This window comes from Serinus canaria, chromosome 5, assembly GCF_022539315.1.
Source record: "Serinus canaria isolate serCan28SL12 chromosome 5, serCan2020, whole genome shotgun sequence".
NCBI classification, from domain to species: Eukaryota; Metazoa; Chordata; class Aves; order Passeriformes; family Fringillidae; genus Serinus; species Serinus canaria.
The window spans coordinates 45,781,893-45,805,517 of NC_066319.1; the positions used below are offsets into that span (position 1 = coordinate 45,781,893).

The 23,625-nt window shown below is 40.1% G+C and overlaps 2 protein-coding genes across 11 annotated transcripts in view; one reads left to right on the top strand and one right to left on the bottom strand.

Annotated features, from left to right (window-relative positions):
• Positions 1 to 13,834, bottom strand: part of RPS6KA5 (ribosomal protein S6 kinase A5) — a 67,310-nt gene extending 53,476 nt beyond the window's left edge. Inside the window, exons 1-2 of one of the 2 annotated variants that reach the window (XM_009101812.4) lie at positions 13,250 to 13,834; positions 2,497 to 2,568 (exon numbers count right to left, since the gene is read on the bottom strand). In XM_009101812.4, the coding sequence (XP_009100060.2) occupies positions 2,497 to 2,568; positions 13,250 to 13,313 (136 nt within the window). In that variant the 5' untranslated portion in view covers positions 13,314 to 13,834. The remainder of the gene's footprint in view (positions 1 to 2,496; positions 2,569 to 13,249) is intronic. The other variant, XM_050975116.1, reaches the window with a different exon arrangement.
• Positions 13,835 to 13,900: 66 nt separating this feature from the next.
• Positions 13,901 to 23,625, top strand: part of DGLUCY (D-glutamate cyclase) — a 48,798-nt gene continuing 39,073 nt past the window's right edge. For 4 of the 9 annotated variants that reach the window (XM_018907312.3, XM_050974884.1, XM_030239845.2 and 1 more), the window contains exon 1: positions 13,901 to 14,038. The gene's annotated coding sequence lies outside the window, so the exon portion shown is untranslated. Of the gene's footprint in view, positions 14,039 to 14,240; positions 14,639 to 16,899; positions 17,053 to 23,625 lie in introns of those variants that run through there. The other 5 variants (XM_050974882.1, XM_050974880.1, XM_050974881.1 and 2 more) reach the window with 4 other exon arrangements.

The following is a 23,625-nucleotide window of genomic DNA, read 5'->3' on the forward strand; positions in this document are numbered from 1 at the left end:
ATTCCAGTTGCTTCATGACAGAATATTGTATTTAAAATATTGTAATTAGTTTCAACAGCATCTGCAGTCATCACTTAATGTAACTGTGAGGTTTCAACACATTCTCCCTTGCATTAGATCAATTAAGCATTGGTTTGAAAACACTGCATGCTGCACAGCTCCACAGTGAAACATTTTGAAACAGCATCACGTTTTTATTGAGCATTAGGAATGCGACCTAAAAGCTCACACCAGGATAAAGCTTTCACTGCCAGAGAAGAGGTGGCTTGTCTCTATTTCCTTATAGCAATGACCAGGATGTTTCTCAAGTTAGGAAATTAAACTTCATCAGCAAGAACATCTTAGGAAGGTTGCAGAATCTCCGCTACTGGAGGCTTTTAAGAATGAGTCACCACTAGGGGTGATGCAGGTATAACTGACTGTGTCTTGGGCCAAGCAATTAAGGGACCTCTTTGAGGTCTGACCTCCTCAGAATGCTGTTTTCAGCAATTCCATGTGGCAGCAAACATTGCCAGCTGACAGACGGTCACTTACCGAAAGCAACTAGAACTAGCTCCATTCTGATCTGCTCACTGGCATTTAATGCCATCCAGTAATTAGCAAGCAGCAACCTCTGACACACCTAGTGCATGAGTTTTAGCTGTCATAGGCTTGAGACTGAACAAAGCTTCTTGACAGCCCTGATGGTCTAGATTTCTAAAGCAAAAACCTCAGGCTATGAGCAAAACTGCGTATTACAAAAGTAAAAAAAACCCCAAGAAACCAAACACCACAACAAATGCCACCTACTCTTCCTACAAATGCCATTCCAGGATACCCAAGGAATCCTTGGATTCCTAAAGCTTGAGGAATCTTTTAGATTAGACAAAGATTAGATCATCTTAGACAAAAGACATTTCTGGAGCAGCAAGACTACTAGAGCAGGATGAAGTCAGACAGGCATGCTTACTTGACTTTTTTTTACTTCACACACACACACACACACACACACACACACACACACACGGAGTCAACCCCATTGGCAACCCACTGAAGAAGCCTTTTCAGAAAAAAGGGTCCCTCAAAAATTATCCTGTTAACCTGAGTGAAGAGAATAGCTTTGCACTGCAAGCCTAACCCTTACCTGCTATGGTTAAGAGTATTCCAGGCCAAGAAAAATTTGGCCAATCTGTTCATGAAGAAAAGAAGGCATGGGAGGTAGCAATGAATGACTGACAACATTTTAACAGTAAGACAGGCTATTTCAGAGGTACTGCCTAAAGACAAGAGAAGGGCAGGCTACTACTAGTCTGAACTTGAAGACTGACCCTTTTGAAACCACCAACTTACTTTGTACCCCAAATGCAATAGTAGTAACACTAGCCTGATCTCAGACCAATGGAAAAGGTAAAATAGAAACAAAATTAAAAAACTTTACAAATCCAACCAATGTTTCCATCATCAGGAGAGAAAGACATCCTCACATAAATGCATAATTGTTTATAATTTCATTTTTGTCAACCACACTCAGATCCACACTGACCATTTCAGAAAATCATGGTGACTTCTACCTAGGAAAATGCAACATTTATCTATGAATATTAAAGCTTCCTTGTATCTACCTATTTAAATTTAACAAGTTTCAATTTTTTAGTATGATAAACTTTAAAAACTTTACTTCAGAAACAGAAAAATATCCTCTCAGTGATTTAACAGCTTAATTAATTTCTAAAAGAATCTGTATTAATTACAGCCTCACTGCTAGTTATTAATGGCTGATAACACCCAAAAATTTGATATCATTTAACTAGCATAAAACTCCTGCAGACCTTGATGACAGTCCACATTTATGATTATCCCAATCTACTCAACAATACATCTAACTTAATACTGACCAAAAAATAAAAAAGCATAAACACCCTAAAAAAATAAAAGCCATTAGTCTTGTCTGCATTTGGGGCTGTGTATCTCTTTAGCAAAGAAGAAACAAAGTTATTTTGTTCATTACAGTCAGTAATCCTACAACACGTTAAAAATCTCCAACATCATGCTGAAACCCACAATACAACATTGAACATTATCCATCTTTAAAAATACTAGGATCCGACTAGGACAGAGTTATGGAGCCAACAGCAATCCTAAAACAGATTAGTTAAAAAATGGAGTATCTTATTTAATAATGTATCAAAATTAGTGGGGTTTTTTTCCCCAAACACATTCTGAAAACTCAGCATAATTATCAAGACCATGTCTTAACACAGATTAAGTTTTTCACAAACTATATTAAATTGTCACAAATTTTGAACCATATGTTTTCCTTTTTCCAAAAAAATGCACCTTCAAAAGTGCTGTTACAGTATGTGACCTCCAATTTTGCATATCTGCTAAAAAAAAATTGAATAAAATATGCTATGCAATACAAAAGTGCTATCTTCCTAAAGAATGTTCCAGCTAGAAAACAAAATCCTATATAAGAGTAATGCTTCCAACATTTAACTTAAAAATAGTGCATCTTACCCCCTGTTCCAAGAACTTTCAGGAGCTCAAAGTTTTCAATGCCAACTTTCTCTGCATGGCCTGTCAAATTTGCTGAAGGGAAAAAAAAAATCACGTCAGATATGTAGTACACCAAAACATCACTGACATCTTACTACAGCCCCAGTAAAACCAAGTTAGCAGTTGAATTAAATAAGCAGTGCTAAGAAGACATCCCAATTTCATACTGTATTCAACTTGAAAAGCAAGGGAAAGCAATTTTCTTGCTGCCATCAGCGTAGCCGAAGGTATAAAATCACAGAACAGTAATTGAAGCCCATCTAGTCTGTACACACCATCTCCCAGTGTATCACTGGGCACCTCTGAAAAGAGTCCCGTTCCACCTTGTCTGTAGTCTCCAATCACATAGTTACAGACAGCAATCAGGCTATCTCTTAGCCCTAGCACCCTGAAAACTATTTTTTTTTTGGATGATATAGTGTGTGAGATGACAAACAGAGCTCCAACAGCTGTTCGTGCATTTAACAAAGGATTGTTAAAGACTCTCCATTAGCATCAAGTAGAAATTACCTTAAGTTTACATAACTCATAAGTATGGAAAAATCTAAGCTGCTACAAAGTTGTGTCATTTGTTGCACAGTCTGGAAGCAGGAGGTCTATGTTTATAGAAATCTATACCACTTTGGGTATTTATTTTGTCTAACATACATTTTTCTAAGCAGGGATGTAAAGACCTCTGTTTGAAAAAAGGGATTGTGCAGGATTGGTTTATTGTTTATTACTGGGATTTTTTTTTCCATTTCCTAAGCTCCTATAAGAAAGCCTTAAGCAGTTGCCAATTTTTCCATCTTTGATTCCTGTCATACTATTATGCATCCATTTGCATCAACATAACTACAAACCATTCAGCAACCCCCACTGAAATGATCCAGGCTAAAAAAGCAGCAAGACAAAAAAGTAACTATGCTTGCTAATTCATGTACAAGTTCAGTTCCCTGATCCACTTTACTGAGCAGCTTCATATGCACAACTAAGGATGCAGCATCAAGTAGCAAGGGAGTCAATATGCACCACAGGAGCTGAACTGAAGCTTGCTGTACTGCTCCTGATGGCAAACAGAACTAATGCTCCTGCTACAGCTACATCACAGTAGTAAGAAGACAGCAGCAAGGAAGCCACTCTCATGTGCCAACAAAGGAGTTATAGCAAGTAAGGCAAACCTAGACTGAGTTAGTGTCTACACAATTAGGGTATGTTCTGTCACAGAAGGTAAATTGTCTCCAAGCGATTTAGTATTACATATTACTCTCCTTAACAAGTACGGAAAATGGTACTTAACATACAGTTTTAAAACATTGTCTTTCCTGCCAGGGACACAGGCTATTCTAAAGAGACCAGGGCTAGAGTATCCATTTTTTAATGAAGGAGTGGACATCACTGAAGAGATTCAGGACACAGAATTTCTCTGGACACCAGTTAAGTAAATGCTGAACTTGGGGTGGGAAGAAAGATTTCACTTCAAAATCCACCGATTTGGATCTTCCACAATGGACTACTCCAAAAAGGTTTTACTACCTCATATCCTTTAAGAGTATCAGCAGAAGGCTTTTCAATTAAACACCCTTCAAGAAAGTATAAGTCACTTAATCCTACCATATTCTTGGAACTTAATAGGAAGAGTGGAACCCAGAGAAATGCTGCTTCTCCAGTAACATGCTGAAGATTTGCAGTGCTGGCTGTGATCCTAAAATGAGATTACGTCTTAAAACTCAATCTATTAAACTAAACTGTACCATAAACTCACATTCAATAACACAAGTAAAACCTTTTCCACTTTCATGAGGCTACACAATAAAAAGCTGAGTGCTATCTAGTTTGAATTATTATGTACTTGTTTCAATGTGAGTTGCAATTTTGCACTTTTCCCTTAATTCCATTTTTACTTCCACTCAGGATGCTTAATGGCCTTATCCTAAAAAAAAATAAATCCTGAAGGTTACTGAAATATTATTTTCATAATAAAAGGAGAAAATTACACCACAAACAAGCTTATGATAACTGCAAAATAAGACCCACCTCATTCCTTTTACATTATACTGACGAAAAAAGCCATCACACAAGACAGCTAAAGGATGCTGCATAACACACAAGTATGACAGGACACTTGAGACAAACTCTCTCACAATTACTCCCTATAAAGCAAGAAGTAAAATTATCCTTCATTAAAAATAGGAATAACAAATCTTCAAAGCTATAAGAAAAGATGAACAAGAAAGTGCTCCTCCCAATGTTGCCACATAGCAATGGTTTTGCCTCAATAGGCTCAGTTGCAGTGCTCAGTCCATCTCTGAAGTCATACTGCAAAAAAAAGCAAGCTGAAGAGCCTGTTTCTGCCATTTTCTAATAACACCCCTAGAGCAGTCCTTTGCCTTCATCTGCTGAAAGCAGGTGCAGCAGCACTTTGACACTCTAGCAGAGATGAAGTGCAGTTTCTCCAGGATAAAAGTTGTCATTCCAACATTTTCTTCAACCTGCTTTTGGAAGCATAAATCTCAAAAATTCAATCATTCTATTCACTACTCACTCCCAGGAACCTGAATGGCCATTGCTCGAGGATCTTTCACCAGGGATGCTCTCTGCAGTTACAGAACTGTTTCGAAACTGAGTATTTTAAAGGACTGCAATGAGACTACTACTACTACTATGACTGACAGAACAGTGAAAGGCTTCTCACACCTCACTGACATCACTGTGCTGGAAATGGTATCAGAACCCAACCCAACAACTGCCTGTGCAAAATGCACAGCCTATCTGTAAAGACTGCAATGGGATGTACATTGGTGAACAGAAAGCAGTTTCAGAAACAGAAAATTTACTTCTCCATGCACTTTTTCCTTCAAGTGTCTGGACACATCAGCTGAAGAAGTGCACCAAGGAATGGAACAAAGTCTGGATAGGAAGAAAAGCACTGCCCAAGTCAACAAAATGAGAGTTTCTCCACAAATGATATGAAGCTACACATGACACTAAAAAGGGATGGCTGTACATAATGGGAAGGAAAAAAGCTAACAAATCCCCTTGGAGATTAGCTCACTGCATATTGGCACAACTTGAAGAATCCTGCATTCACTAATATTCTACTGTAGTCCACACCAGTCAGCACTGAACCAACGTGGTTAAAGAGAGTATGCCGCAGAGGGCAACAGCAAGAGATAACACATCAACTCAGAAATAAACAGCAAATGAAAAGGCCAGGACATCATAGCATCCATAAAAATAAAGAGGAAACAGAGATACTAGTCACCATCATCACTTCTGAAGGCAGGAAGAAAGGAAATATCCAGAAATACTGCAAAGACAAGCCTCCCTCTACATGCAGGGACACCAATGCACCAAAACCAGTGCTGTCATTTTCAGTCTCCTGGAAACAGGGCAGCCTGTCTATCCAGACTACCAGTTCTCCTTGATGGAGGATCTCCAGATGATGTAAGAGACATGACTGTCATCTGCACTACACCTGAACTTTGAGAAGGCCAAGACTGAACGAAGAACTGTGCAAGCTGGTACTGTGCAATGATTCTATAAGCTTTTAATTGCACTTCTAAGATCTTGAGAAATAACATTTCAACAGTGTTTGTTTTTAAGTTAAAATGTGCTCTGTCCTCTGCTTCTGGACCCTACTGCATACAGGTTTTGAAGCACACAAACAAATAGAGCTTCCTCTACTGAACTAGATTGAGCTCTGCCGTAAAGTTGAAACATCTCTGCAACACAAGACCAATTCTTCAGTTTCATTGAGCAGAACATTGAAAGTCAGGCAATTTAAAGAACAGAGAAAACAAGAAGGAAAATTAAACAGAAGACATTCTGCGATACTCCAACTATTAGGCTGCAATGTCTAGTATCAGTATCAACTTAAACTGTTACTTCAGAGAATGGCCCATCCCCACTCACCTAATAGATCTACTGAAGTCACAGCATCAAAGAACAGATGCTGTTTCATAACTTGTACATTTATGCCTTACTCAGAGTGGAGAGAGGGTGCACACTCCTTTAGGAGGAAAAAAAAAACCCCGACACCATGCAACAGAAGCTATGCAACTATTATTTATTAGAAACTGAAGAAAATGCATGTTATACTGTTTCATACATGTTTATCTGCTATATAGCTATATTTTTATAGCGTTTACAGCAACTAGAACTATTTCTGAAGGAAGTAAAAGTATTCTGAAGTCCTTGTAATCTGAAAGACCATTGCCACGAGTAAGTGTCAGGTCATTGAACAAGAGCACCATTTAATCAGCTCAGGGTACTATCTTACTAAGCTTAAAGTGGAATTTAAAAACCGTAACATCTTAAGAATATTTTTCTTAGGCAAAAGGAAGAATGTAGAGCAAAAGTAAAACATGCACAGAGTTCTGAACTCATGTGAAAGAAAAGAATACGCAGTTCATGTTGCTCTGAACTCCAGAGTATCAGCTGAGGTAACTGAGCTGGTAACTGCTGATTCTCTAGAATATTAGATGCTTAAGGGTAAGACCACCTGAGCTGAGAAAAAAAAAATTTAAAACTTGAAAAAAAAATTTGGAAAAAATTCAAGTTCTCGCAAAACTGCTGATCCCATTCTAGAAGGCTTGGAAGCCAAACTTTGCACAGCCAAGGATGACAAAGACCTCTGAAGAACTAGTTAATATAGTATGTACATGTAGGTATGTACATGTATGTATAACCGCATGTATACTGCATGGAATACAGTATGTGGAAATTCAGAAGCATAAAATACTGTGGAAAACACAATAAGAAACTGTCATTACCATCATGAAAATAGAAGACTATCCCACCAAAGATGTCACTCACAAATAGAAAGTTGAAATAAATATAAAAGTCTAGACATCTGAGATTAATGACACAAACTTGAACTGGAAACTGCTCCATGTTAAGATCCATTTGCATTCAGCAGCCGCCCTTTTTCTCTTTCAGAGGTGACTTCATGAGGTTTATCATTACTGTGAGCTGAATCACTATGAGGTCACCAAGACTGAACCCTGAGGCACCTCCATGGTCAGCTAGAAACTTAATGTGAAGCAACACTCTACGTCACATAATTGCAAAAAAAAAAAAAAAAAACCCCAAACAAAATGTAATTAGACAAGATGCTAATGAATAAAATTGCTACAGATAATCTAATGCTGAAGAGAGTTGAAACAATCAGATATCTAAAGATTGCGCGTATCTTCTCAAACCAAAAATTCTATCTAAATACAAGACATGACTCAACTTCAGATTTTTCCATCATTAGTAATGAATTAAATAATTTATAAAAAGCCAGTCAGAGGCACCTTGGACAAAGCATCAAAGGTAAGAGAGTACAAATTAATTTATCAACAAAAAAAGAGCAACTGATAACTTACATGTTGATGGAAGGTATTTACATATTTGCTTATGCAGACATTAACTTAATGAAAGTTTTCTTAAGAAAACTTAAGAATTATCCTCTCCCAGTTAAATCTTTTATAACCATCTATCCAAGATGGCATTAAATATTTACAGGTGTCCAGGAAAATGAGAAGAGGAAACAGTCACAATAGACCCCAAAACAAAACACAAACCCAAATAAACTGACTGCATGCAACGTGAGTCTTTCACAAACCAGTCCACAGACTGAGTCAGAAACAAAGAAATCTCATTAGAACTTGCACCTCATTGTTGGAATTCTGTAGGGGTGAGTAGACAGAGAGCATATTTACCATAAGATACCAAATTATGCAATGATGGGGATACAACAGAAATATTTACGTGAAAAATATATTGGAAAACCACCCTCAGATACCCAGGCCTTGTCATATGGTTAAGCAATTTCAGCAAGTGTTCTTTGAACTGCCTTCTGAATAAAATTCTAAGATGTATTAACATGGCATGTAAGACTCCTAATTCTTTTGCGGAATCAAGCACGAACTTTTCAACCATCACATTTAGAATACATTGGATCAGAGCTAATAAACAGGCTGACAATGAAGACTGCATCTATTAGTCCTCATTTATATTACACATTTTACAGAACATCACTGAAACAATGACAGCAAAATGATCAGTTGTACCAGACCCTTGTAGAGATCATTTTAGCCAGGTTTGTTGAATTCCAAAGCTTGGAGGGAGAAAAGCAAGCAAACAAAAAAATCCCACTCAACAAAAACAAAAAGCCACAAACACAACCCAGGAAAGATCAATAGCTGTCCTTCTTCATAATCAAGGCTACCAGAAGATAAATAACCATAAATTCTTGAACTACAAAGAATTTTTAGAAAATTATGTGTAAAGAGTAAAATCCAGAGATATAAGTGGTATTAAATATCATTAATAAACTTAAAATACTCTGTAGTTCCCATAATCCAAGAAAACATATATTTTAGTGTTCAAAAGAACAAAGTAGAAGCAAAAGCAATCCAAGCTTTGAAATAGCCAACTACTAGTACTTCCTGATCCCTAAACAATATAAAAATTATTAATATTATTTTATTATATATATATTGTTTAGTATATAATAAAATATTTTATCTGTATATTGTAAGTAAGTAAAAAAAAATCTGTCTTATAGAAAATTTGATTTTAAAAGTACCTTTTAAGTCTCATAAAGTTTTCTTTTAAAAAAAGAAAAAAAAGTACTCTACAGCTGCCAGATGTACCTCTACAATGAAGGCTGAATTCACTATTCAGTACATGATCCATCATGTGTTTTAGTCATAGGAATTTTCACAATTTCCTAGAATGTAACATGAACCTTCTAGTTTACAAATAAATCCATTCTAATTGAAGATCCCATTCTAGAAGGTACAAACAAGAATTTGCAATATTAAACCCTATAGATAATCCACATATTTATTTTCTGAAGCCTTTTATAGCTTCATACTGAGTTATAAGTTTGACTCAAGGGGAAGTTCCAAATTCTTGTGCCTTTGGAGTTCTGCAGGCTGTTGCTACATTAACTTCTGGGCTATATATGCCTTTTCTCATGCATGTCAGCCAAACTGCTAACTAAAGCAAGTTCTTTAGCCCAAAGATTGTGATAACATTAAAACAAATCCAGTACCCTCTTCAAAACAGACTTGCTAAAAGGAAAAGAACAACACTTCACTTTTGTAAAGCAAAACAAACAATGCATTTAGACCCCATTGCCCATACATTCACAGAATGTCTCAAGGTCCCTTCAAGATCCCAGTTTTGGTAATCTCTGCCTCTCCCTGGGCAAAGCAGGGAGTTCACAAGCATGCCACAAGATGGGCAACCTCCTTCCAGTCACTCACACACACTTAAGGTATAGGATCCTCTGATCCCTTTTTCCAGAAACAAGAGGAGCTGGGGAGGAAACCTCACTTTTAACTGTTCTGTTTCCTTCTTATCTTCTGACATCACAAGCCTTTTCTTCTCTTTCCATATCCTTCTCTATCATGTAAAATGTTTCCCGTGATAGGCTTTTTGCCATTGTTCAGTTCTGAAGCATTACCAAGCAACAGAAACGTTAAGATGCAACCACATTCTTTTTTCAGTGTAAACAATATGTATTTTCTAAGGTCTGCAAAAAGATTAAAAGTTGCACTAATTCTGAAAGTTAGCCTTCAAAAAATAAAACCTTTCCCTTTACAAGATTCCAGAAATAAATGCTAAAGAAAACGTCATTTTCTTATTATTTTCATTGGGGAGTTTCAGTGAGAATCAGAGACAGTCACCACTTCCTACTATTTCAACTTTGGCATATTTTTCCTTCTACTTCCTGAAAAGGGATTCCACTTTCCCCAAAGACTCATTTTCCTTCCCCAAGTGAGAAAAGAAAGACAGTAACTATTCTGAAGTGGCTGAATTGTGAACCTTCTATTAAGAACAAAAAATGTTTGGTGTTAGAAAAAGAAAAAAAATAACAAATACAATTAGAAGAATATAATTATTAAATGACATGTGTCCTTAGGTCACTGCTCTGTCTTACCTACAAAACATCATTTATACACACAGAGCAGTGCCTAGTATTTGTAACAGAGCACATCACATGCTATCACACAGAGGCACTCAAGTGTTCCTTCCCTATCACAGACCCAATCTACATGCCTATCAAGTGATGTTTTTCCAGCAATTACTTTTTGGTCATACAACAGAGGAATTTCAGGGCTCTAAGTCTATGAGATAAAAAGCTAAAATTAAATCTGACCCTACATATCAAAGCCAGCACTGTAATTTCAAAGTTTAAAAGAAGTCAAGCCGTGGTATGATAGTGTTAACAATCAGCTGGTCTATGCAGAAACAGCACTGCATATGCTTGAACTTAATGCATTTTCATATGCCTCCATACTTGCTTGGAGCTAACAACAATCATCTTTTTCATTCTTTAGATCCTCATTTCATCTTAAATTCAAATTCTAAACTGTTCACTTACTCACTTGACCATAATAAATGCCTGTCCCTAACTCAATTAATACTTTTAAAGCAACCCCAAGACCAAGTAATTGCAAATGCGAAGTGTAACTGTGGGTTTACCTGCATTCGATTGATTTGAATTAGTCAGCTTGTTACCATGAGGTTCAAGTAACAGCTTCCAAAATATGAAAAGATACTCCCTTCTCAAAGAAGCCACTATTTCTACTACAATAGTAAATTCTTTCAAAGTACTCTGGAGACTAACCTCTTTTTCATCTGCCAACTGACAGCTACCTTCAATCTGTAATTCTAAATTATTAAATTAGTCACAGAGCTAGCAGCATCAAAGAAAGAACATAGAGATGAAGGAAACACTGGAATCTAAACAAATTGCACAATAAAGGATATTCTTTATAGAGAACATATTTAGGAATGTCAAAGATCCGCTTGCTCTAAATTCTAGTTCTTGCCTGTCCTCTCACTCTCCCAAAATCAAGCAAAATTAAATAAGCATGCTGCATATGCTTTAAAGATGTGGTGGGTTGACCCTAGTCAGCAGCTAAGCATCCACATAACCAGACCCAGTACAAAAAAGCCTTTGAACATCTAAAGTATCCTATACCTTTATAAATTTCTGTATCAACAGACGCTGACTGCAACTTTTCTCCTCAAATTATTGTATCTCCGTGCATTGTATAGAGAAGTCCTGAAACAGTATTTCCATGCGTCTTGCATAGCAATGACACTATTGACACCTTCAGGAGTAGGAGTCTCCCAGGAGTACATGACAGAGCAGCTCCCTCCTCCACCCTAGCGCTCCAGAAATAGACAAGTCATTGCTAGAAAGCATTTTTCACTAAGCAGAGTTTTCTAAACACTGAATACGGAGAAGAGAACAAGGAGGGGAGAAGCAACTTGTTCCTACTAAATTGAATTTTAGAAGCTTAAAAGACAAACAAGGTTGAGAATTTTTAAAATAAAAGTGAGAATCGGTATTTCATACAGCTATATATATGATCAATATTAAAATCAAAGTTACTTATTATGCTACACTGTTTATTCCTCAAACTATCTTTAATTATGCGTTCTCAACCTTTATAAAAGAAATATAGAAAAAAAGAGACATAGTTATGTCAATATATAGAATAAATGTGTCTCATTTCCTTTCCCCTTACCTTTTCCTCTTCCATACTTAAATGTAGCAACACCTATTAAGACAATTATGTTTTCCAGCAGCTCCTTTACTTCTTGAAAGAAGGAAACTACAGTCCCTTCGATTTCTGTAGCTACCAAGAGACCGCCTTTTTTTTTTCCTTCCCCCCGCCCCCCCCTCGTCCTCCTCCCCCCGCCAAGCAGCAGAGTCAGCCGTGCTCCTCTGGGGCAGTTCCCCCGACCCCAGGGCCGAGGGACAGCGGGACAGGAGGCAGAACGCCACCGAGGAGACCCAGCACCACCACCTGCCTTTCGCATCGGCCCACTCGAGAATGTCAACTACGTTAACCCGGCGAGCAGCCCTCCCAAACTTTTGCAGTGAACGGCATCATATGCTTACTCTCACTTCATCATGGAGAAAAAGATGATGACAAAAAAAAAAATTAAGGACACGGGTTAACAGCACCTTCATTGTTAATCAATACAGAGAATATACATTCTGATTATGTTTTACACGCTCTTCTAAACTGACGTTAAAATTTAGATTTACTGCAGTGTTCAAGTTGCCTGGAAACTTCTGAGAAGCAGAGAATCCCTACTAAAAAGAAATGAAGCTCTTCCCCAACACAACAACCTACAACGGAGGATTTCTGTTGTATCTTTAAAGGTCATACATATTTCACATGTTGAACTACTTTTCCAGAGGGTCGTCAAGTAACTACCGAGCTACAAGAAGATTCATAGACTGAAAACCCAGATAACTCCGTGGTTGGCACATTCCCCTCCCTACAATTCCGGCGTTTCACCGAGGTCAGAGAAAACGACATAAAACGACTTCATTTAGGACTGGAACAAACCGGGCCCCCCAACACAGCCACAGAAGTCGATCAAACACACAACTAACAAAAAATAATGTTTATAAGGGAGCGTGGCTATCCTTTACCTCCTTCAAAAGCGTCAAATACCACCAGGAAGTGGGACAGGGAAGCCAGGCATGGAGCAGAAGTCGAAGTCAACTACTTTTTTCAAAAATAAGAGAAGGCCCCCTCCCCGCCCCCATCGTACGCGCTCCTGCCCTTATATTCCAGCTCATCCTCTTTTCTCCCCGCCACTGAGATTTCCCTACCGGTCCCACCAACTCTCGGCGCTCCCTGCTCAGCCGTGTTTTCCTCAGCCCGTGCCCCTCCGCCCCGCGCGACCCCCGGGCCCGCCCGCTCACCGTTCCTCAGCTCGTGCTTCACCGTGAGGAGCGGCAGCTCCGCTTCCCCCGACGGTCCCTCCATGTCCTCACGGGCGGCTCCCCCGCCCCTGCCGCTCCCTGAGTGAGCGCGGCGGCGGGGGGATGTCACCTGGCCCGAGACGGGTTCTATTTTCCAGGGGCGCTCCGGGGCAGAGGGGCCATGCGGGCGCGCTGGGGTCTGCCGCTCTCCCCTTCGCCTTGTTGGAAGACGGGGTGGGAGGAGGGAGGGGGCGGAGGTGAGGGGAGAAAACCCCAAACCTACACCACCCAACAAAAAACAGTTATTAAAATTTAGGAGGCACACGCACGACGGCTTCCCTCCCCAAGCGTTCAGAACCAGCCCATGTCCTTGCGCCTCCCCTCCCCCGGGCTCCGGCCGCCCTCCCCGCCCGACAGCGGAGAGCGGAGCGGAGCCGAGCGCGGCCGGGATAGGCTGAACGGCACGGGGGGAGGAGGTGGGAGCGCCGCGGGGAGCGGCTCCTACTCAGGCGCGCGCGCCCCCTCCCTCCCCGGGCCGGGCGCTCATTGGCCGCGCGCGCCCGCGAGCCCCGGCGGCCGTCGGGCAGAGAACGTTCCCCGCGCGCCGCCCCCGCCCTTCCGCCGAGCGCCGCGCGCCCCCATTGGCTCGGCGGCTGCGCCAATCGCCAGCTCCGCCCCCCGTCTTCCCCCCGGCCCCTCTACTCCCCGATCTTGTTTGTAAACATTCCCGCCCGCCTCTCCCGCTGACCCCCGACCCCCGCGGGAGGGCGGGGGCTGGGCTGCCGAGAGGTAAGGGAAGGCGCTGATTGACCACTGGAGCTGGCAATCACCTGAGGGAGGGGCCATGGCACCCTTCCACGCGTTACGGGCTCGTTCCATCGTACTTGAAGGGGGGAGCGGCCGTGGGCTGACCCACTCGCAGTGGCGGCCAGGGGGGGAGCTGGGCTCCAGCCCAGCGCGGGGGATGCGGCAGCGGGATGGGAAGCGGGGTATGCCCGCGGGCGATGCGGCGGGGCAGGGAGCAGCGAGGCACAGCGGGGGACGGGGCAATTCCCGCAGGGCCCCGCCCGCCTGCCCGCTGAATCCCTTCCTCTCCGCGCTGGAGGCGCGGGCGGTGCGTGCGGACCCGTGGCGGCGGCGCGGCCGGGCTGGAGAGCTGCGGCACACACATGGATAGGCCCGCCTGCGGCCCCCGGTGCACGCAGAGGCCCCGCCTGGTGCCGCCTTCCCCTTGGCCGGGGCCGTGGAGGTGGCGAGCGTAGTGGCCTCTTGGGAGGTCGAAGAGGCCGCATGTCCTGAAGTGAAACCAGCCTTGGTGATCGCTGGAAAGGCGCACGGCCTGCAGATTTATTGCAGCTCAGGAGGTGCCTGGCAAGGCCTCGTCGTAAGGTGGGAGTGGGCGAGGTTGCTGGGGACGTACATCCATGTGCCCGGTTCACCGTGCCTTGCCTGGGGCGCGTTCATCTCGTGCCTTCAGCTGCGAGGAAGACACTGTCCTCGCAGCGGGCTTTGATGGCGTTGTTGGGGGAAATACGGTTCAAAACACATCGGATCTGTTCATCTCAGTTAAGCCGCTCAGTCTGTTACGTTTTTGAGGCAATCTGGTATTTCTAAAGCTGTCCTCATTTCCTTGCAACAGATAACTCAAATGACTTTTCTCTCCGTTTCTTATTTACAGTAATTTCTGACTTGTTGCTCTTGAATGCCACGGTTTCTATCCTTAGACACAAGTTGCTAACTCGCAATGCCATGCCTCGCAGTAGTGTTTGCAGAGTCTAATTAAGTTATATCAAAGATCAATGAAATAAAATGTCTTATGTTAACCAATTATTCGCATTCCAGTATTAAATATTTGTGTGTTTATGCACATATATGTAAAAAATGCATGTACCTGTATACATGTCTACAGTTTCCTCTGGCGAGATTGTTTGGCTATTTAAAGCCGGTGAGAGTTTCTGCTTTGCAGTTGTCGTCCCAGAAATTAATAATACTACCTAAGGGTTTCATAGTATTTTTGATAAAACTTTTGAAAACTTTTGAAACACTTTCCACCAAGCAGTGCAGCTGTTCTGTTGAGGTATCTCCCTGTGGTGTAGGGTACACACATAACTCCTCCAAAAATGTCCATCCAGTTACTGCCTTTCCACCAGTATTATATCAAGACTATAAAAATAGAAAGTCTGAACATGGGAGATGTTTTTAAACTGGAAAATACTTGATTCCCTAGCTTTTGTCACTTGTTTTTAGAAGCATCACTATTGCAGAGAAAGTAAATATTATAATAAAAGTATAATATTAAACAATAAAAGGGAAAATGGAAATACTAAACTGAATATTTATTAATTAACTCATTATTAAATTCATAAGTTTTTGCATCTTTGTAACTGATGGCTCCTGTGTGCATCTGGTGGGGACAAGGCATAACAACCACTTCTGATTATTCCATGTCCCATATACTAGATTTTAAAGAGCCTGGTGCTATATTTCATCCAGTGGCTCTACTAGCCTACCCTTGGACTAACTGTCCCTGGCAGCCTCGGAGGAGAGAAGCTGAAATCTGACTCCATTTTCCAGCACTCAGTGTGAGGGGTGCTGGCACTGAGTCCAGTAGTTGTTAATAGTCTTGGTTTCATATGTTCAAAGCTTGACAGGCTGTATCTGCTTATTTGCCCCAGGCTTAAAATTTCTCCTTTCAAATTTCAGCTAAAACAGCTTTAAAAAATGAGGCAATAACCCTAAAATACCAGACCAAGAATACTGATCCATGCAGATGATGCATATAATAAAACCCAGTGATTATTTCAGTTTAAGGTGTGACTGGCCTTGCAACATACTACTGCATGAATTGAAAGTTCTTTATTATCACTGAGGGATCCCCTGATGTACTTGAAACATGGTCATTCCATTAAAAAAAAAATTTATAAAACAGTTTCTCCAGTGTTAAAATGTTGTTGCAGTGTGATTCTTGTGTCGTGTCCAGAAACAGCAAAGCAGCCCTGCTGAATGCTTGGAAAGAATCCCACCTTTTGACAGACAAAAGATCTATACTTGCACTGAAATCCTAAACCTCCTGTCAGTAGTCCAGGAGTACAAGACTGTGCTCAAGTTTTCCTTTCAGCTGAACTTTGGGAGCAGTGAGTGGAGGGTTAGACTTGGTGGTGTACTCGACATGAGAGTAGACCTGCCTTCAGCAGAATGGTCCAGGAGTAGTGGGCTGGTGGCATTGCCTCCATCATACAGCAGTATCACGTGGCTTTGTGGGTGGCTGTTAAAGGACAGAGTTCTGTCAGCCTTAAGGATAGATTGGAATTACAGGTAAGTGGAGATATACAGGCTACATCTGTACCAGAAAATAAAACTGATTAGGACTCATTCTGTAGGTGTCAGGGAAGTGGCATGACATAGCATGGTGCAGCTAAATTCTTTCCCCTTCCAAACAGTGGCCTTTTTTTGCACTGCCTCCTGGATTTGTCGAGACAGCATACCATTACTGAGCTATGCTAGCCTCCAGCTTGGATGTACAAAGACATTGCCTGGAAGAATACTGGCCAGGGACCCAACCATTCCTGGAAGCACACCAGCAGTCAGAAGTATGGATAGTCAGGTGCCAGCACTGATTGGGCCTTTGTCCTGTTTAAATCACTGCACAGACTGTCACAGAGTCAAATGAGGGAGGAAATTTGGCTCAAGCCTGCAGCCAAGGCAGTATGAAAAAGTCCAGGAAGAGTGATGGGCTTAGACCCTGAGGGAGCACAGACTCGTCTGTAAGAGATTTCTTGTTTGGAGAAGTAAAACCACTGTTGGTATGTAAACTGTGCTTTTTCTTGCATTTAAATACATTTGTGTGTATGCTGCAACACTGGAAAAAATCTACTGTTGTTATGATGTGCATACAATAAATTACCCTTCTGGTATAAAAGGAAAAATAGTTGATGTTTAAATGATAAAAAGCTATGGGGCAGTGCAGAGCTACTCATGCTCCATAGTGTCAATGGTTTTTGGTTTTTAAGCAGCATTTTCATATTCATGTGCACAACCCAACAGGTCAGTCAGCCAACAGTTCAGTGTTTGGGCTGAGCATGTGCTGCAAGTTTGGGAATATGGAGTAACACCATTCTAAAGATAGATGTCCCTTCTCTACCCTACAACACAACTGTTCAAAAATATGTGTATTTACTTGCCATTCCTAATTGTAAAAGGAGGGAAGAAAAAAATGCTGTGGGAAATTCCCACATGGAAAGATATTATTGAGCTTCATTAAAGAAAACGTGTCACAACATTTTCTTTTTGGTTCTAAAAGAGGTGGTTTGCCAAGCTGGTTTCAGGGCTGAGGTGAAATTGAAATGCTCAGTGTACAGACGTCTGAGAGGAAATGAGAGAGAAAAAGAAGAACATGAGTGCTAGAGCTGGATATTTCCAGGGTGCTGGGGCCTCACAGTTTTTTGGTATTTGATTTACTTTGTTTCTGAAGGGGAGCTGCTTATGGAAATTGTCATTTCTGTGGAGCTAAAGTTGAAGGTGTTTGGTGCTTTCTTTTGGTCATTGAATTGTTACAGAAATAGGTGTTATTTTCAAAGGACAAATTTTGGAAAGCTAGATGATACAAAATGTTTCCCTTAATCACACCACGGAGAACATTTGCACAGCAGAAGAAATGATTAAATTTTGGAAACCACAAAATGAATTTAGGGAAGGACTCACTGTGAAAGACAAACATGACATAAAACAGCTTTTGTGAGAAATTTTAGTTTAGTATTAGTTCTAGTTTTTAGTTAAAAATCACAGAGAAGATATGCTATCTTTTGTTTAATCTGAACCTTTAATTGAACACTGTGCTTGATAACTGTCAGAAGAGTAGACTGGGTAGGTATATTTGCTGTTAAAAGTATTTTTTATGAAACTGCTCTGGGCAACAGTTTTATCTCTCTAAAACCACTTAATGTTTTTACCATGAAAGGAGAAGTTATGCTAAGCATCCAAGTCTAATAATTCTCTTAACGGAAGTGGTACAACTCTGTCAGGAAGTGGATCATTTCTTGAAAGAGTGCATTTAAGCATTACTGCTTCTAGGGTCCTCTTTCAGTTAGTATTAATTTCTTCATTGATAAGTGATTTGTTTATTTTTTTCTTTAGTCACTGTACAGCTGCAACTACTATTATTACAGGCAGCACTTTCAGAATTTAATTACTAAAAGTCTACCTGGTTATAAAAGAGGGGGAAAAATTGTCATGTCTCTCAGTTTCTGGTGAGGAAGGGGAAAATGAATGAATGCTGTCCATAGGGGACAGAAAGCAGTACTGGCCATTGAAACAGAAATAGGGGTTTATTTCACTTTTTGAACTGCTAAAGCTTCTTAAGGTAGGCAGAAATGGAATTTCTTTTTATTAAAATGAATTGACTTTTGAATCCTAATCCTCACTCACAATAGTTTGATTTTTTTTCAGACTTGTTGGAGGGAACACAGAGGACTGTTCTACATAATGGTGTCCTTAAACCTCAGTTATACTCACTGAGTAAACTCAAAGTCCTTTTCAAAAGACCTTCATGAGAATTGTCACTATTTTCAAAATTTACGGTCAGTTTTGGAGAAGGTGACTTTAGAGAGGAGAAGTTAATCAAGGTGATCTGAAAGCTAGTGATGATGAAATTAAAACTTTTAACTCATCATAAAGACTGTGAGCACATTCTGATAGTTGCAGAAGTTATGGTTCTGTCTTCCTACCCCAGAAAAGGAAGCATAAACATGAGGAAAAAAGTTTAAATAGCAGAACTTAAAGCTGTGCATTGTAGTTTTTAAAGATAGACTGCAGAAATAGAGTGAAAAGAAGTGCCACATAAAATGAAGGGGGAAGGACAATTTTTGAAAAGCAGAAATGAAAAATAATAAATTAATTTCCACAAGTTTTCTTCTAATGATGTATTTAAAGGTATTGCATCTGTTAAATTACCACAGAGCAAAAAGAGATTTAATGCAGTGAACAATTATTACAGAGGTTCCTTTCCCTTTATCTTGAGAAAAGCTGTCTGATTATTGATTTTGAACCTATTCTTTGACATTTGAAAAGATAATATGGCTCCATGAATTGAAATAATGGAAAAGAAAATCTGGAAACAAATGGTCAAATTAAGATAATATATTTCAAACTCAGTTTGTGTATCTCCTGGATTTTGAAAGGAACTAAGAGCTCCTCAGAAAAAATACGAAAACTTCCGTTAGTTTCAAGTACTATATTAGATGACTGGAAGGCATCTCTTAACATAGAGTGTTACAATATTTTATAATACAATATGATTTCAGCATTACAACTAAAAACACCTTTAAAAGGACCAGGAAAATGTTTTGATGAAAGATTACCCTTAGTTTTAAAGAACAAAAAGAAACTAAAATGTGTTAGAAGCCCAGTAGATAAATATATTTCCATTAATATGGCCTAGATATAAAATACTATTGTGAAAAATCAAGTAGCAAAATCTATGAGAGTGAATTACAAATTTTCAATACATGCAAAACATGGGGATTTCTAACTTTACCTGCATAATTGATGCTGGTACTGTAAGTTGTGTGTGACTTGGGACTAGAGCTAACAGGTAACTGGTATTGAAGCAGTTCTATAATTTCATTACTGTTTTTCCTAATTTTTTCACCCCATACTGATTTATTTAGATACAGGATGCAAACTAGGGTATCTCTAGTTCAGCATTGCTGTCTCCAACACTCGCCAGGAGCAGCTGCACACTATCGTGAGAGTCTCTGGTTTAACAATGCAGTTCCTAAATAAAGACATCCATTTGTTTGCTTTGACTTTGCCATTTGCTAATTTCATCTGATGACTAAATCTGATGATTTAGTTACAAAGGAGTGTGAAGAATTGTTATGTTTTACTACTTCCAATATTTTGTTGCATCTGTCCCTATTGCCTATTTTATAGGCAAGCCTAGAATATGAAGCAGTTACTTCACCACCTAAAAATATCCAGTAAAATATTTACTGTAGATAATCTGCGGTAGAGGTTATCCACTAGGCACCTGGAGTTCTTTGAGCTTTCAATAATCCATGCACAGCCTCAATGCTTTCATTTTTCTTAAGCAGAGGACTTCTAGGGGAAACCTAGGTTATTTAAATGTTAGAAGACTCAGTTTTAATAATCTTTTTTCTTTTTTAATGTTAAGGGTTTGCTGTGACAATCTTTAAAGAGGATGTCAAACTCCAGTTGGTCAGAAAGCATTTTACACTCCTTTTGTAAATTCCTTGGAATTTGCATTTTCTCTGAAGTGTTAAAGACTTCTATGCATATAAGTGCCCCATTAAACAGTTTTCCTTTGGCTGTCATTTATTAAGCCTGGCTAAGAGTGAGGTTTGGCATCCTTCTATTTACAACATGTCACATTCAAGCTTACTTTTCTGTTGTGACTGCTTCTTAATGTATTGATGGGGAGCATGACAGCAATGCAGATTATTGACATTGTAAATAACTCCATTAACTCTGAGGTATTTCAACCCTCTCACCCCCGAGCATTTTTGAGCTTTCATAAAGATTTATACTAGTAACACATCTCTCTCCATTTTTAAAAGAACGCATTCCTATTCAAGCAGATTTTATTCCAGACCAAACACTGATTACAGAGACTGTTGTAAATTATTTGCTTCTCATTCAATTCAGTGTTGCCTTCCTGCAGCTCTAGTGAGATGCATCTTTAGATTGGAAGTCAGATGAGGCAAATGCCACAGATTCTTAGAATTTCTTGTAGTATGCAGAGAAGTTAGTGTGTGACTGATTAAATCACTTCTTTGAGTAACTCTTGCTTTAACCCCAGCCAAGCCCAACCACCTGCTCACTCACCGCTCCACCAGCACGTTTGGTGAGAGAATTGGAAAGGTAAAAGCTGGAGAACTCATAGGCTGAGATAAAGACAGTTTAATAGAGAAAGCAGAAGCCACCCACGTGAGCAAAGCAAAATAAGGAATTAATTCACTGCCTCCCAAGGGCAGGCAGGTGTTCAGCCATCTCCACTAGAGCAGACCCCCATCACAAGTAATGGTGGCTTGCAAAGATGAAATCTGTCATTCCAAACGTGTCCTGCCTTCCTCCTTTCACTCACTTTATATACTGAACATGATGCCATAATGTCTGGAATATCCCTTTGGTCAGATTGGGTCACTTGTCCCTTGCTGTTTCTGCCTCCAGCCTCCCATGCACTTCTAATTTCCTTGCCAGCATGACAGAAAGAAGAGCAAAAAAGGGCTTTGCTTTGTGCAAGCCCTGCTCAGCAATAACGAAAACTTCTCTATTGTCATCATTGCATTCAGTCCAATCCAGAACACAGCCCCATACCAGCCACTGTGAAGAAAATTAACTCTACCTCAGTTGTAAGGCCCCAAACAACTCACTTGATGAGACTTTTAACCGGGCTTACAGTTGTTAATGTATTTTGAGTTAGATTCACAGGAGAAATACTGACAAGATATTCTCAAGAGATCAACAAAGAAAACTTTACTGGCAACTCTAGAAAATCAAATAATTTTGGCAGAAAGTTTATAGTAGCATTCAGTCAACATAAACCACTTGCCTAAGTATTAGTTTCACCCATTCAACTCAGCAAACTCAAAGCCCATTCAGTTTCAAGTTACTCAGAATTCTAACAAGAAGGAATCAGAAGAAAGAGAGAAAAGATACTGAAAAGAACAAATATAGTTACCAACTCCTGGGTTCCAGCAGCATTCAGTTCAGAAATTCCAAGAGGAGAAAGGTCAAGACATTCTTGTCTCATGTTTGGCCTTAAATACACCTTGGCCTTCCTGGGTCCTTTCCCCAGGTGGGACTTAGTCATTTACCCACTCAGGAGCTGGGCTGGGAGCTCCAGGGCAGGTGTGGAGCGTTGTCTCCAGTGTGTTGGGGATTGGTGGCTGCTGCGGGGCAGGGATAAAGGCCCGGGGGGTATATGGGGCAGGGCACTGCCTCAGCAGGGAAAGGCCTGACCTGCCTCTTTCACACACACATGAAAGGAGTTGAGCCAGCAGTGCTTCCAGTCTCTCACATCAGCACAGGAACATGTATCTATAATGTGGTGTGGCCTTATAATATTGTCCCGCTAAGAATTGGGTTTTGGCAGTTGTGAGATGCTTGCCATTATTTTCCTGCTGCTTTAGATAACAAGTTGATTAAACTGTTCTACTGTGTAGCAGTATTTTTCTTTAGAAAACTGTGATTTGTAGGGGTACTGGCTTGGTTTATGCATAAGATAAAAATAATTACTTTTGGATAACAAGTACCAAAACAGCAGAACTATTAATCTTTTGAGTTTGGACAGGAACCCACTGCAGTCCCTGAACACTATCCTTTGATGGACGTTTAAGGAGGAGATGGAGAGGATTTCTGAGGAAGTCATCAGAGCCTCACTGCTTTGGCAAACAGCAAGTGTTAATCCCTTATTTAATCTTGTGTCTCAAGGCAGACCATACCCATGTTTTCTGTAGCCTTTTATGTTCCCTTTTGGACTTCAGATATGCCATGTAAAAGTAATCATGCCTCCTCTTAGACAGCAGTTGCCTAATCTTTCCAGTGCCTCTCTTTGTCTGCAGAAGTAAATGCCTTCACACCCCTACACACCCCAGGAGAGCATCCTTCCCCCCACTCCCTGCCTCTGCGACATCCATTTGCCTTTAATTACAGAGTTAAGGATGTTGTTGTCACAGCTGAAGGTGACGTTAAGTGTCTCTCACATCATCACTTGTCTCTTCCTATTGTTGCTTTTACCCCTCCATGTTGAAGCTTCATAGTGCATCCTCTTAGGTAGTTGAAGCTTTGGGTTACAATTAAATCTGGTTTGGCCTTATGGATTTGGTTGTTCTGTTTGGTTTTGTGAACTTTATTCCTGTTGGAATTCTTAAATGTGACTAATATAGAAGTCATATACTCTTATTAAACCAGAGCCTTTTCTAGAATAACCATAAAACTAAAACATTTAAAGAAAGTCTGCCTATTCATTTTAATAATCATACCATCCTTTGTTTGTAGAATAGTCATTGCTAATCCTCATCTATTTACTTTGGAGAAACTTCTCTCTTGTCTTTTTAGATTATTTGCTTGTCCTACATCCACCTATTAACTCAATATATTCATGCAATAAAATATTCCAGCCATCAAATTACTCCCAATATTCATAAGTTGCTTCAAAGAAGACATGAATGTATTCTGATTTATTACAAAACTATCTAATTAATTGATTTTAAATGTTATTTTATTGGTGGTATCAAGGCTATTTTCAGCAAAAGTATCAATCTCTAATTTAAAACATACAGCTTTACCCACAGGACAAGTGTTCAATGCAGATGAGAGATTACATCACCATGCAATAATATTGAAGAGCCCTTGCT